This window comes from Biomphalaria glabrata, chromosome 10 (genome assembly GCF_947242115.1).
Source record: "Biomphalaria glabrata chromosome 10, xgBioGlab47.1, whole genome shotgun sequence".
In the NCBI taxonomy this organism is placed as follows: domain Eukaryota; kingdom Metazoa; phylum Mollusca; class Gastropoda; family Planorbidae; genus Biomphalaria; species Biomphalaria glabrata.
The window spans coordinates 18,802,153-18,816,646 of NC_074720.1; the positions used below are offsets into that span (position 1 = coordinate 18,802,153).

Genomic DNA, 14,494 nt, shown 5'->3' on the forward strand with positions numbered 1-14,494 from the left:
TCTTGAGAAGAGGATTCTAGCAATGGAATTGCAGTGCTACAGAAAGATCCTAGGTATCACTTACAAAGACAGCATCACAAATGAAGAATTTGAACAGAATTATATAGCAGTCGGACCCCTTATGACCTGCTTTCTGATGTCAAAAAAACTCTATAGCCATATCACAAGGTCCTCAGGGCTCACAGAGACCTTCCTTTAGGGAAAAGTATCAGGAAAAAGAAGAGGCAGACATGTGGGAAGACAACATAAAAGAATGGACAGGAGTGTAATAGAGTGTAAACAGATCTTGTGTAGTGCCCCAACAGTTCAACAGGCTAAGGGATATGTTAAGGTGAATTCAGCCTAAAAATGAAGGAGAAGAATGAATGACTGCACTAACCTAAACATTTTAACAACTAATGATCCTTAATCTTTGGAATCAAAGACATTGCCATTAGAATGTTTGATCATTTTTCTTTCTCAGGATCTACAAGTGTTACAAGAGAGATGTGCTGATCCAGCCCTGTCAGTCAGAAAACAAGCAGTGCAGTCTTTGTTTGAACTTTTGAAAGCTTTTCCAAAAGATCAAAACATTCAGAAGTGAGTACCTTGACTTGTTCTTTTGTAACACTTATGTATTGTACAGTCTGTAGTATCTACTGTAATTAAATTGATAGATCCCATGTATTATGCAGTCTGTAATATATATAGTTAGAATGATACATCCTTGTATATTTTTTGAAACATATTCTTGAATATTTAATCAGAATTATGTTTCATAATTTCTTTTTCAATAATTTTAGAGCTTGGATATTTGGACTTCTTCCTCAAGTTATGGACAGAGAAACTTCAGTGCAGGAGAAAAGCTTTGAATTTTTGGAAGAAATGATTTTACAGCACTTAAAGCCAGCCAATAGGTAATAGATTAGGAAATGTTCACCTGATCATTTTGCTACAAAAATGCATTCTGTTTTCATTATTTATTAATGTAAGTTGTTTGTTTTTTTTTCCTAGAACACAAGCCTCTACAGGAATAGAGTGGGACTTACTTCGTATTATAGTTGATGAAAGTTGTGAAAAATTACGGTAAATAATTGTCATCATTGAAAAAGAAACTTAGCATTTTTCACTACAATTTAAATTTTACAGTTTCAAAGTTTTGTTTTGTAAATAATTTCTTGCAGAAAGTTTATTATTGAGCTAGGAAAAAAATTTCATCACTGAAAACTATTTTTCAGACGCTATTTGCAGAAAGCTTGCCAGTACTGGGCCAGGACTAAAAAACTGAAGAGCTCGATGATAGATGCATTGCTGAGTCACATTCACGGAGACAATGATAAGGTATCAAATAATTTATCCTTGTGCTTTGTTTTAAAATATGTCTTATTGTGGCTACTATTTCAGTCTATGTCAACACTGATGACTCTTCTTTCCATCCCTGACAGGCTGCCTGGATGTTCTTGGCGGAAATTTCAAAGACACCAGTTAAAATCAATCACAGTTTAGTCATTCAGTACTGGAAGACTGTCACTACTTGTGCAGGTTGGTAAAAAAAAAATTTATTGCAGAGAGATATATTTTTCGTGGTAATATTAATAAAATAATGATTTATATATGTTATGTTTTTAATGCATTCCTTTTTTTTTTCTGTACTTAGATGAAGCATCTTGTGGCAAATGGTTTGATGTTTTGACTGTGTTAGGATCAACAGTAAAATTTATTCCAAACAGTGAACTGCCTGTTATATTTGGTAAATAATTCAGAACATTTTAACTCCATTAGTAAAGATAACATTCAGATTAGGAACTGGTTTATTTGTTATAGCATATTTTTTTTCTTTGACAAAGCTTACTAAAATAAAGAGCACTTGAATGAAAATATCGTACCTCAGATTCTACTCTCCTGAAAATGTCTTCTTCTAGCATCTACTGCCTTTTCACAATGAAACTAAAGAGATGAAGTTTTAGAACTAATTTTGAACAGCACACTATTTTTCCTTGGCACAGTCTGCAAAAGAGCTGACAGCTCAGCAGCAAAAAGCTGGCTCGAAGAAGAACTAATTTATGAAGATGATTATGCTCTACTTGTCTGCTTTTTGTTAGCATTAATTTTTAATACATTTAGGCCACCTTCAAATAAATGAAGCCTTATCTTGTATGGAGAATGACCCATTTTCCAAGGCAATTTTTTTCACTAATCTCAAATAAGAAAAACTTCACCAAAGATAGTCCTCATATGCTTCAAAGACCAGCTTAAACATTTGCTGGCCTAGTGTAAAACATGGTAGCAGTTAGGTTCACAAAGGAAGACCATGGCACATCTTTATCCTATTTATAATCAATGAACTTTTCTTCAGATGAGCTGTAAAAGGTAAGATACAAAAGAAGCTTGACCAGTCACAAATGTCAAATTATTTGACTTTGTAACTTAATGCTATATCTTATCATTTTTTATTTATTATTTATGTCTAATCATTCATACTGCTTTAGCAGCTGATCTGTATTGATACCTCTAGAGTATGTAGAATGAACACTTGGAATGGAACAAAGTTTTATTCTATTCCTTTATATCACCTACAGAGGACATGAAGCAACGACTTAGAGAGTTCACATACCCGCCCGGTATCATTGCTGGTATGGTTCACTGTGTCTCAAAAGTAAGCATGTAACAAGAAAAACTAGTTTCTTAGTGTTTAGTTCTTAGTTTTCAAACCTTGGGTTTAAAGGTATATCTTTAATATGTGAGTATATATGTATATATTGTTTCAGCTCTATGCTTGTCTAGAGATGTCTCGTAGGCTTCCTCAGGCTTGGGGAGAAGACATACTGAGAGACTGTGATCAGTATATGTCACATGTCATTTTAACAGATGATAAAGGTAACCACATTCTTTGTCTGTATTTCATTTCTTCCACATTTGTGTTTAAGCTGTACCTTTGAAATTAAAAGTACAATCAACATAAGCAAAACTTGGGCTGGGGGCATATCAAATTCATATTTAGCTTGTGAGCCTGGAGCTTACCAATTTAAAATTGAGGCATGAAAATGCTTGTAAAATCTAATTAGTACTGTTAAGTACATTTTTATAAGTCTGAAAATTAAACAATAAAGTCCCACCAAGATCATTTGAAAAAGTAACTTTTTATTTTTACTTAAAAAATACATTTGTATGTAAAGCACTTTCTTTCATACACCCACAACTGATCACTGAATTAAAGCCCAATGATTTCAATAAACTATAATAATAATTTCCAAACTTATCCAAATTTTAAAAAAAGCTTCTTTTAGAGATCATTATTTAGTATGCTAAGACTCTTAGCCTATATAAACATAGCAAATGAAATAAAGAGCTAGATACATCAAAGCTAAAATATTAGAATATGGTCTGCTTGTTTTGTTTTGCAAAGTTCTAGATCCTTGTTTCATGCAGACCACATCTTGATCTACATCTAGTAGTTAATGTCTTTAAATAATTGTAACAATGTTACATATATGTAATCAGTTAGGACTACTGTAAATAGTATATACCGGTACTATGAATATTAAGATAAAAGTAATATAAACACTGTTGTGTATTTTGCAAAAAGAGAAGTGCTTAGAAATGAATTGCTACTTTTGAGAACAAATGTTGAGAAATTGTGTCATAAGTTGTGGGAATTATTTTAGCAACTTAAAAATAAGACCCAATGCAACTCTCAATTCTTTTTTTTTTTATGAACTTAATTTAGTCTCATGTTTGTTATATATAGACACAGTGATAGATGAAGAGAAGTTGATCTGTTATATGTTTACATTGGGAGAGGTCTGCCAGAGATGTCCCACCAGAATGCCTAAGAGAGTCACTCTCCTGATTCAGTCCATCATTGCTTCTCCATGTATCAGCGCCATAGGTAGGATTGCCATTTTAACACAATAACTATACTAATGCTCCAACTTTAGTGATAAAGATTTTTATTGGGGGGTAAGGTTTATCTATTTAGTCTTTGGGACTTTGTCATTGAAGTGGTAATGTTCTTAGCTACATAACTAAGAATATTTTATTTTAAACCTTGATGAAGACTTTTTTTAATCAGGATTTTAGAACACTATGCCAGGCTAGGTACAATAATTTAGAAGAAAAAAAAAACACTCAGCCGTTTTTAGTATCATGTTAACTTTTGAGTTTAAAGGGAAGCATTCTCTTTAGTTGTTTTTTTTTTTTTGTCTTCATGCATTGAACCAGTTCATTAGTTCTTAAAATATGGTTTGATTTGTTAAGCAAACAAATAGTAATAACTTTAAAACTTCAATGAAATTCATAGGGAGTATGTATGATGCTGTCCTTCTTTCTGCTATCAGCCCTACACATATGCTGTGATCCACAGGTGAAAGTCAACAACCATCAAATGAAGCCTCTGATGGTAGCCACTCCTCTGATGGTAGTCATGATTTACTCCGTAGCCCCTCAAGCCAGGCTTCTTCACAAGCCTCACAGCCTCTGTCACAATTCAAAGGCTCTAGGATGTCCAACAATCTCAGGGTCCATGCATTTATTACTCTGGGTAAGTGTTGAAAACATTTGGCTGTTATTACCCATGTTTCATTGGCCTACATCATACTTTGTTCAAACTGGTTTAGCATTGAAGCTCTGTTATCATTATGTTGCTAACTCATAGTTGAAAACCAAAAACTACAGTCTAGATATAGAGATGTAGATGTATGCATATATAAAGTCTTAAATTATGAATGTATTTATGTGCTATATATCTTGCTTGCTACTGTTAAGTTAATACAAGTGTTCCAAAGAAAAGTAGAAAATAAATAAACTGTTTAAACTGTTGGATGTGAAATTTAAATGTGTGTTTTAATATATTATAGCATTGCTTAAAAGAATTATTATTTCATATTTATTATTTTAGCCTTTTTAATCTTAAACTTATATAATCATTTTCAATCTCCGATGAACATTGTGCCCAATATTATAATTAATTTATTAGTATTTGTTGAAGGCAAAATCATATGTGAAAATGGTAATTCAGACAATGTTAATTACAATGTTAATGATAATTACAAGGTTTTATTTATAATTGATTAATATACAAACAAGTCTTTGTTATACAGTTTACAATTAAAACTTAATTATTTTATTTTGCTTTAGCTTTCTTTCAAATCCTATCTGCCTTATTCTCTACACAAGGTTTATCTCCCTAGGCTTAGTATGTTTTCTATATAAAAACAAAATTCATTAATTATGACTAATTGTTTTATTTTTTTATTCATGTGTTGTCATTGAGAGAAGGTGCAGTGGCTTAGTGATACAGCACTTGGCTTCCAAACCAGGGTCCCAGTTTCAAATCCTGGTGAAGACTGAAATGTTTAATTTTGGGATCTTTGGGCACCCCTGAGTAAACTCAGCTCTGACACTAGTTGGGGAAAAGTAAAGGCAGTTGGTCATTGTGCTGGCCACATTTGCACCATCTGCCCTAAAGATCTCAAAGTCTGAAAGGGGAACTTACTTTACTGACTATGTTGTCATCGAGCATGAGCTTTAATGCAAAATTTGATGATGATTGGAAGAAGTGGCCAAAAAATCTAAACAACATACAAGAAATATACAATGTGATTAAATATGTGTTGTAAAAAGCATATACTTTTATTCAAGTCAAATGAATTCTTTTCTATTACATGTTTGTCTTTCTCTTGGTATTGATGCCATTTTGTTAGAAGGCTCTTGATTGGCTTTGTCCCTATTAAAATTAAATATGAACACTTAATTAATAATGAGTTATGAGTTTCAACATCTAAAGACTAAAATGATTAATGTTAAGAAAATGTTACAATTACATGTTACTTAGCAAACTTGATTCACTCAACCTGTGGCTATTACAAGTAGCTAAATAGATTGGAAAGTGGCTTATGTCTGGTGTCTCTCTAGGTAAACTTTGCTTGGTGGATGAAACTTTGGCTAAGAAAACCATTGCAGCTTTGGCTAGAGAGCTGGAGGTGTCTGAATGTCCAGCTATTAGAAATAATGTTGTGGTTGTGTTGGGAGACCTCACAATAAGGTACAGCCTGTTGACACTCAATTGTGCTATAGAAAAACAATTTTTTTGAGTTACTTAATGTTATATACTCTTAACACATCTAGATACACTGTAATATATTCTCCACACATCTAGATACACTGTAATATATTCTCCACATATCTAGATACACAACTTTAGTTGATCGCTATGCCACCAACATTGCCTCCTGCTTGAAAGATCCATCAGCCATTGTCAGAAAAAATACCTTGACAATCTTGACTAGACTATTACAGGTAAGCAGGATTTGGTTTTCACTCTTTGCAGTTTCTACCTGTAATGGTTCTCTTTTTTCTTTTAATGTATGGATAGGTTTTTCAGTGAGATAATCAATGTATGTATATGTTTTTCTGTGAGGTTACCAAGGTATGGATAAGTTTTTGTTATTATCGTTGTACTTTCCCCCCACAGGAAGAGTATGTGAAGTGGAAAGGAGTTCTTTTCTTCTATTATATTACCACACTTATTGATGAGAATCAAGAAATCAAAGATTTAGGTAACATTTCATTTTCTATTTACACTAGTGAAATTACTATTTTAAAACTTTCTTGTCTTTCAACATGAACTACAGAGCATCTTTCCTTTTCTTGAAGTTTCAGGACTCATGACTTTATCTTAACACTTTCAAACAGCATTAGTGAACTAATTATTTTTTGTCTAAAATGAACATTGCTAGTGTTAAATTAATTTCTTTTTTTTTTATATTTCAACACCTGAAATAATTTTGATTTCAACTATAGGACTCATTGTGAATACATTTCTATGTATATTTCAGCTGCTTTCTGTCTTGAGCATTTGTTGCTTCAGAAACACCCAAATATGTTCTTCCATCCTTTCATTGAATGTATCTTTCATTTCAACAGTTACCACAATCATCCTGGTAAGTTTTTTCTGCAGAGACTAAATCTCTTTTAAGACACATTTTTTATAAAATCGTAACAAAATATTTGTTTAAGATGAGATACATTTTATTTACCACTGTAATTCCAATAAATTAACAATGTCTTGAATTGTTTTAGTGTACAATAAATTCAAACAGACAGAGGGGGAGAAAAAGAAGTTTAGTCTTGCTGGGGCATCTAATTTCAAGTAAGTTTTTTTAGTGAAAAAAAATTGTTTCTGTACATTGGGTTCAAAATTTCACTCTTGCCATGTCTTTAAAATAGCATCTAGCATAAAAGTTAAAGTCCAATGTTTATGCCACCAGTTCTGAAGGTTCTTTTCTTCTTGTAGGAAGAGAATGCAGCTGTACACATTTATGTTGGAACACATGACTGATGAGCAGAGGTTTAAAATTACTGCCAAGACAAATAAAGAGGCTAGTCAGCATTTTCTTTGTTGTTGAAAAGTTGTTTACTTGTATAGGTACTGGTTATGTTACATGTCATAGTAGTAACATATTGACAAGTTTATTTTCATATATCTTTATATTTTGTTATAATTCCAGATTTTATCAGCTGTTGTAGATAAAGTTATTCCATTAGATGCAGAAGGATCTCAAATATTGATTGATGCTTTGGCCATTTTAAGCAGTAGGGTAAGAGCTTCAATAGTAAAATTGATCATATTGCTTTGAACATTACCAGCAGTTTTAGTTCGTAGGGAAAACTTCTTTTAAAATGTATATTTTTAAACATTAGTCAAGTAGATGTTGAATTTCCAGTAGACTTCATCATTGGATATCTTCTTTTAGTTCACACTTCTCTTGTATCATCGTTTCATCTCCTAGATTTGGTCAAAAATAGTTTGAAGATTTACTGCTTATACAAATGTTGAATAGACATAAAATTAACATTGACAATCAGGAGCCTGCCCACACTTTTTTTCTAGTCACTCTGACAAACCATTTCATCATCTTCTTCCAAAGACTAGCAAAATTGAACAATAGTTTCTTTCACCTTCTTCTCTTAATAACCCCTGTTCCATGTGACTTCTATTATAAGTTAGATATGTTTATTCATTGTAGATTTTGTTTGTTTTGTTTCTATACCTTCAGTCTGCTAAATAGTCTATTTGAGACTTTATTTCATCTCTTCATGTAGTGTCTAATTTAAAAAATAAGACCAACATATAACCATATTACGCAATAGCATTACTTACTAATCTAAGGTTACACATAGTATTAAATCTTTCCAACCCATTCTTGATAAATCAAGCCATTATATTCACACAGTACATCATCTAAAAAATATATATATATAATAAGTTTGGGTAGGGGTAATATTCTACTTTCTTTTTTTATCACAATGTTTTGTTCATATGTTTGAAAGGAAATCAAATTGTCCACGCTACGAGGCAAAGGAAGTGAAGAAACACCAGATGAAACAACCATAGATTTGGCCAAGGTGGTCACTGCTACAGCCAAAAAAGTTCTTATAACTCAAGTGGTCAGGAGAAACGTTATTGAGAATATAGTCCCTGTAGTCATCACACTCAAACATATGGTGGGTTTTCTTCTATTTCTACTTAAGTCAGATTGTTTCTCTTTTTACAAAGCTTATATCAACTCACTCTGTCTATCTTGTATTGGTAATTTTTTTAATTTTTTTTTGGTATCTCAAACAAGGGAAAGAAATTGTACTTGGTTAAAGTGGTGGTATACTTTATAGGTCACCACTTAAAAGTTAATTCGATTTAAAATAAAAATACATAACAATACAATTTTCTATAGTCATAGGCACCTCACTAGCAGTATGGTTATTATGTTGGCTTGAGGAGGCGGAGCCATTACTTTGAACTTATGTTTAAATACGTATAAGCTTTGTTTTTTTTTAAAAGGTATTTTTTATGTTTTACCCGTGCATGTTAAAGTCAGATTTTTTTTTATTTTTTTTTTGTAATTAATGAATTAAATAATCACTTCTTCCTTCTTTGTCCAGCTGGAGAAATGTAGGTCACCTATTTTAAAAAATCTGATGGCATATTTACGCGAGTTGATGAAAGATTATAAAACTGAAATTAAAGGTAATATTACTTTAAAGAATTAGTTTGTATTTATTTATTTTTTCCCTATTATATCTTGTTTTTTTTTTGTTTCAAGAAATGGGTTCTCACCTGGCTAATAGACTAGATCATTTAATCCTACATACATTACACAGTACAGCTATTCGGCTAAATCATTTGGTCATATATTATTCAATGCTATTTTGTGTTTCATATATTTTAATATCTTGAACATTAATTCAGATTTAATTTAAAAAAAAACATTTTTTCTCAATAGTTTCTTAACTTAAACATTACAATTGACTCAATCGTTTGGTCTCGCACAATGACTAAATCATTTCTAGTTTTTATGTCTAATAATGGTCTAAGGATGTGTGTAATGTTTCACATGACTAGGCAAACCCAGTTGGGACCTGCCTAATTCTCCACATCTGATGCAGACACTAATACAAGAGCATAAATAATGAGCTTTTAGTCATTTTTGCTCAATTACTTTCTTAACTTTCAAGTAAAAAGCTTTTTTTTTTGCCTTTTTTTTCTAGACATACTAGCAGCTGATAGACAATTGGCTGAGGAAATTGAATTTGATTTGAGGAACTTTGAGAAAGATTCACAGGTGAGAGAAAATAAATTACTTTGATGTAGGGGTGTTCTGTTAGAATTATTTCTGGAGAGACATTTCTTCTGAATCCATTGTCTTTGAAATACGATCATTCAGCCACTGACAACCATTCAGTGTTTCCTGGCATCATGAGATTTTTCTGAAATAAGTTCATAAAATACTTTATATCAATATACAATTTATCTCTAAACAAACTGTGTTTGTCTGTGTCAAAGTTGACCAGTTAAAGTCAGCTGGAGAGTATGTTTATTGGCATTCATACATGTGTTGTTATCAGGGTTTTTTGTTTGTTTGTTGTTGTTTTTTTTTTTACTTCTCTTGGGCTCATTTTATTTTAATTTTTTTTTGTTTTTTTTGTTTTTGTTTGTTTTCATTTGATACTTTTTTTATTGCTTTTTTTTCCTTGTTCATATAATTAAAATATTTACTGCTTCTTACTGGGGGACTTGGTGGCTGTGTTGTTAGGCATTTGGCTTACAAACCTGGGATCCTAGGTTCAAATCTTGGTAAAGACTGGGATTTAAAATTCAGTATTTTTAGGGCGCCTCTGAGTCTACCCAACTTAAAAGAGTACCTGACTTAAAGTTGGGGAAAATAAAGGCGGTTGGTCGTTGTGCTGGCCACATGACACCCTACTTGTTAACTTTTGGCCAAAGAAACAGATGACCTTAACATCATCTGCCTTATAGGTCTGAAAGGGAAACTTAGCTTTTACTGCACCTTTTACAAAAAAAATCTTTCATTATCTGCTGATTCTTTATATACATACTTAAAACCAGTTATACATATTTCACAACTCCCCCACTAAGGTAGCTGAATGTTTTGTGCTTTTATTGATCTAGACAAACATACTAGAGAATGCACTAGTTCTAAAAAGGGGCTTCAAAATAAAATAGCAAGTATTATTCACTTGTAAAATACATGACTTGGTTATTCCACACATCAAAACAAATGAAGCTTCTCACCATTATGGAAACTTCCATGGATTTACTCATTTTGTGAAATGGAACCAAACTAATACACATTGTTGATAGGGGGATACAAAAACTATTTCCTTGAACAATTAAGACAGTTGAGATGTACTGACTTTCATCTTTTAATTACCTTGGATAAATATTTCCAACTTGTGAAATACTTTGAGCATCATTTTAAACTGACACAGTTAATTTTCAATTCAATATTTGTTGTCAAAGTTTTAACTTTTATTTTTGTGTTAATAGCCTAAAACACCATCAGGAAACACACCACAGTCTAACACACCTGTTGGCAGCAGGGAGTCCAGCAGACCAGCAAGTCCACTTGTCCATGCAAACTTATCAGCCCAACCAGCAGTTCTGAGAGAACACAATGGTACACCTTGTAGATCAGGTCGCTCTAGCCCAATGGAACTGAATCAGTCTAGGTAACAGAATCATTTTTCATTTGGTTTTATATAAATTGGTTTAATAGTCTATGAATAAACTTTGGATGGATATATAGTAAAAGTGGGTATCTTTAATTTAATAATTATATTCTTTTAAAATCAAATGACTGCTAATGTATTTTAATTTCAGGATCTCTGTGGTGACCATGTTGGACGCTGCTAAAAAAGCAATGTCTAGAGTAGACCAATTGAGGCAGTCTGGGAATAACTTTAAGCCACTCAAATCTGCTACTGTAAGCATCATATTTTTTTGCATGGCTTGTGTTGAAAAGTAACATTTTCCTCTTGTTGATGTACTGTCATTAATGATACACATGTTGTTTCCCAGAATGCTAACTCAACTGCTAGTAAAGTGTCCACTAAGTGCAGCAAGTCTATTGTAACTCAGGTATGTAAGGTGCTGTTCAAATGGACACATTTTTCTTTCTGGCACAGGCACTCTCTCAGCTTTATGAGTTAACGTCTCTCTATTTGGTTACTATTCTAATTCCATTTTTGGCTCATGTAATCCACTGTCTGTTTTTAATTTGTTAGTCTCTGAACCTTTTAAAGATTAAAATGATATCATCACTACTGCATGGAGATATTGGACTAGTCATCTGAACCCTCCAACATAATAATAATAAAGAAGAATTCACTGTATTCAAAAATGTCAAATTTATTTTAACAGGTAACCAACCATACAAGTTTATTACTTATTATACTGGTATCTTATTTTCTCAGGACTCAGACTCAGAGAATACTTTAGTCTCACCAACTACAAGGTTTAGTCAACTTAGAGCTATTAGTACACCTTCTAAAGGTAAGCTTCATTGAAATAAATTTTTCATTGGACTTTTAAATAGAACATTTGCTTTACCTAGTGTGCAAACAATACAGTGTGTCCCTGCTTAATGACGGGGTTAAGCGATGGCTAAGACTTTCATTTCATCTTCATACTTCTATATGATCTTTGTTTTTGTGTCTAGGTCAATGATTTTACTTAGCTTCTTAGAAGATGATCTTCCTTTTTTTTTTTCAGTCATGTTGATGGATTGCTTTGATCAAAAAATTGTTTTAAAAAAAACTAACAAAGTTCAAAGTACATTGTGAGAAAGACTGATCGCATTCAAAAATCTCAGCCCAGCTTATCGTACACAACACACCACTGTGCTGCCACTGCTTAGCATACCTTTGGAAAATTTAAAATATTGGTCAGCCAGCCATCGTATCTTTGAAATTTGGTCGTATATTAGAATTAAAAAGAATTGATGGTCATTCATGAAATCTGGCATAACTTCAAGTCGCCGTTAAACACACCCATTGTTAAGTGATGACTCACTGTACTTATTTATACTATTCAAACAGAATTAAAATAACTGACACACATCCTTAAATGGCTAGAGTAATTGATTCTACACTGATGAATGCATTTTATATATCTGAAATGAATCTGAAGACAGTATTTACATATTCTCCTGTTTTAAGTAAATGCAGATTACTTAAAGTTTTTTTTCTTTCTCTGCATATAGATGTCAACAATGTCACCTTTGCCCAAGTTGGAAACATGACCATGATTCCTCCATCCCCAATACCATCAGTGGCTAGTGTCATGAGTGCTGGTAGGTAGTCCTGTCTATCACAGTTTTACTATTATCTTCTTGCCAAGATATTCAGCAGAGCTATAATGAAAATCTGTCCTTATTTAGCAACACATGCAAAATATTCTCTTCCTCAGGAAAGTTATGCTTATCACCTATGATGAAAGTGCAACAAAAAGGCAAAAAGAATATAATTCACATGCCACATCCTGAAGCCAAGTAAGTCAATCAGAGCATTTCACCTCTACTATTCATTTTGAGATCACACAAGTATAACTGATACTTAATGATTATTATTATTACTGTATTGCTTTACAAATGGGGAAATGTTTCTTTTTATAGTTCTCAAAAACAAAAGATAGTCAAAATTGTAGAAGTAATGGAATGCCCAGTTCTGATTGTTCTTAGGTAAAATAAAATAATGTAATAAAAGAATATTTTAAACTTAAAATAACTAGATCTATTCCTTCCTTCTCCAGAGATCCAGAACCAATCAAATGGAATATTAAATCACCAGTAAGTTAAGACCACTCCTATTTTGAACTTAGTCAATGCTCATTTTTTTTTTATTACTTCTTCAAGTGTGGTGGTTCCTTTATTTGTAACTTTTATAAGAAAATATTTTCAATGGGCTATAATTAAACAATACATCCAAATTTAGATATGCTGGCATGAAACTTACGACAAGTGTTACTTATTTTTCATCAATAATATCTACTTTTATATACATGCAATAGTATTTACATTGATTCTTTTATGTTTTAGACTAAACAAGTGACCTCTACTTCTCCTAAAGATGGAACCAGCACTCCCTCCAGAAAGAGTCATGCCAAGTCTGCAGCTGGAATGAGAAGAAGCAATAGAACTCGACAGAAATAACCATTTTGCTTGTATAGGACTTTCTTGTGATATTTTATTTGTATTTAATGTTTGTATCTTTGTAAGAATAATGGTCATTACATTTTTAACTTGATACATTCACTGTATATTTGTTAGGCACCTGAGACAATCAGGTTTATATTATATCAGTGTGTACTTTGCTCTATAGATCTAACTGTAGGGTTAATTAATGGACATTTTTGAGTTACCTCAACTTAAATGGCAGACAGTCTTTTTAATGGTTCTATTACATCTTGGTAAATATTGGACCAAACATTTCTTGCACCCTATAAAATGTTCTCATGTCAGAGAAACAAGACTCAAATTTCTGATTTTTGTTTGAATCATGTTTATTTGCTTTTTTAGGTTTATACAGAATAGTCTCAGTAATTCATTCTTTTCAACATTAAAATTCATGACTATGCACTTATATGAGAAATTAGTTGTTCTATGTGCAACAAATTAAATGCTGCATGACAAGACACTAATTAGTAATAATAAATACAAGTTTTCTGTGTTCCTCTAAAGATTGAATACACATATTTAAAAACATTACTGACAAACTCCTTAATTGTGTTCAAGCATCAATAGAAATTCTTTCTTGTGAACAAAATTGAACTTAAACTTGTGGTTGTCTCTTACTTGATGTGCTGATAAAACAGTAATCAAGCCTACTTGCCTCTTTATAAACTTCTGTGTGCAGTCTTTCATTTTAAATAAAACTGATTTAATAATTTTTATGTTTATACAGTACTTGGTAACAGGTTTAACTTTGTCATTGTAAATTTAATAAGTACCGTTAATAAGGAGTCTGAAGATTAAGGAGGAGTGCAGTATTTCAAGTAGCTATGCAGTCCCAGTTGTGACCTACATATTTTCTCACATCCAGCACAGACAGAACCACTGTCTGCCTGTGGTCATTTTAGGCTCTTTCTGCGTCTACGTCTGTCCTCTGTGGTAGATTTCCTTTGGGTCTCAAATGTTTAATAAATCTCCAGCTCTCTCAT

General features: G+C 32.2%; 1 protein-coding gene across 2 annotated transcripts in view; it reads left to right on the top strand.

Moving 5' to 3' along the window:
- The window catches only part of LOC106079857 (condensin-2 complex subunit D3-like), a 36,285-nt gene extending 22,064 nt beyond the window's left edge, over positions 1-14,221 (top strand). For both annotated transcript variants that reach the window (XM_056045014.1, XM_056045013.1), the window contains exons 18-45: positions 464-579; positions 783-896; positions 994-1,065; positions 1,218-1,320; positions 1,425-1,521; positions 1,637-1,729; positions 2,559-2,635; positions 2,748-2,856; positions 3,728-3,868; positions 4,343-4,519; positions 5,893-6,022; positions 6,168-6,276; positions 6,452-6,536; positions 6,816-6,920; positions 7,060-7,129; positions 7,274-7,358; positions 7,488-7,577; positions 8,311-8,484; positions 8,920-9,004; positions 9,526-9,599; positions 10,826-11,007; positions 11,159-11,261; positions 11,357-11,416; positions 11,752-11,830; positions 12,540-12,629; positions 12,746-12,827; positions 13,088-13,124; positions 13,374-14,221. In XM_056045014.1, the coding sequence (XP_055900989.1) occupies positions 464-579; positions 783-896; positions 994-1,065; positions 1,218-1,320; positions 1,425-1,521; positions 1,637-1,729; positions 2,559-2,635; positions 2,748-2,856; positions 3,728-3,868; positions 4,343-4,519; positions 5,893-6,022; positions 6,168-6,276; positions 6,452-6,536; positions 6,816-6,920; positions 7,060-7,129; positions 7,274-7,358; positions 7,488-7,577; positions 8,311-8,484; positions 8,920-9,004; positions 9,526-9,599; positions 10,826-11,007; positions 11,159-11,261; positions 11,357-11,416; positions 11,752-11,830; positions 12,540-12,629; positions 12,746-12,827; positions 13,088-13,124; positions 13,374-13,487 (2,853 nt within the window). In that variant the 3' untranslated portion in view covers positions 13,488-14,221. The remainder of the gene's footprint in view (positions 1-463; positions 580-782; positions 897-993; positions 1,066-1,217; positions 1,321-1,424; positions 1,522-1,636; positions 1,730-2,558; positions 2,636-2,747; positions 2,857-3,727; positions 3,869-4,342; positions 4,520-5,892; positions 6,023-6,167; positions 6,277-6,451; positions 6,537-6,815; positions 6,921-7,059; positions 7,130-7,273; positions 7,359-7,487; positions 7,578-8,310; positions 8,485-8,919; positions 9,005-9,525; positions 9,600-10,825; positions 11,008-11,158; positions 11,262-11,356; positions 11,417-11,751; positions 11,831-12,539; positions 12,630-12,745; positions 12,828-13,087; positions 13,125-13,373) is intronic.
- The last annotated feature ends 273 nt before the right edge of the window (positions 14,222-14,494 follow it).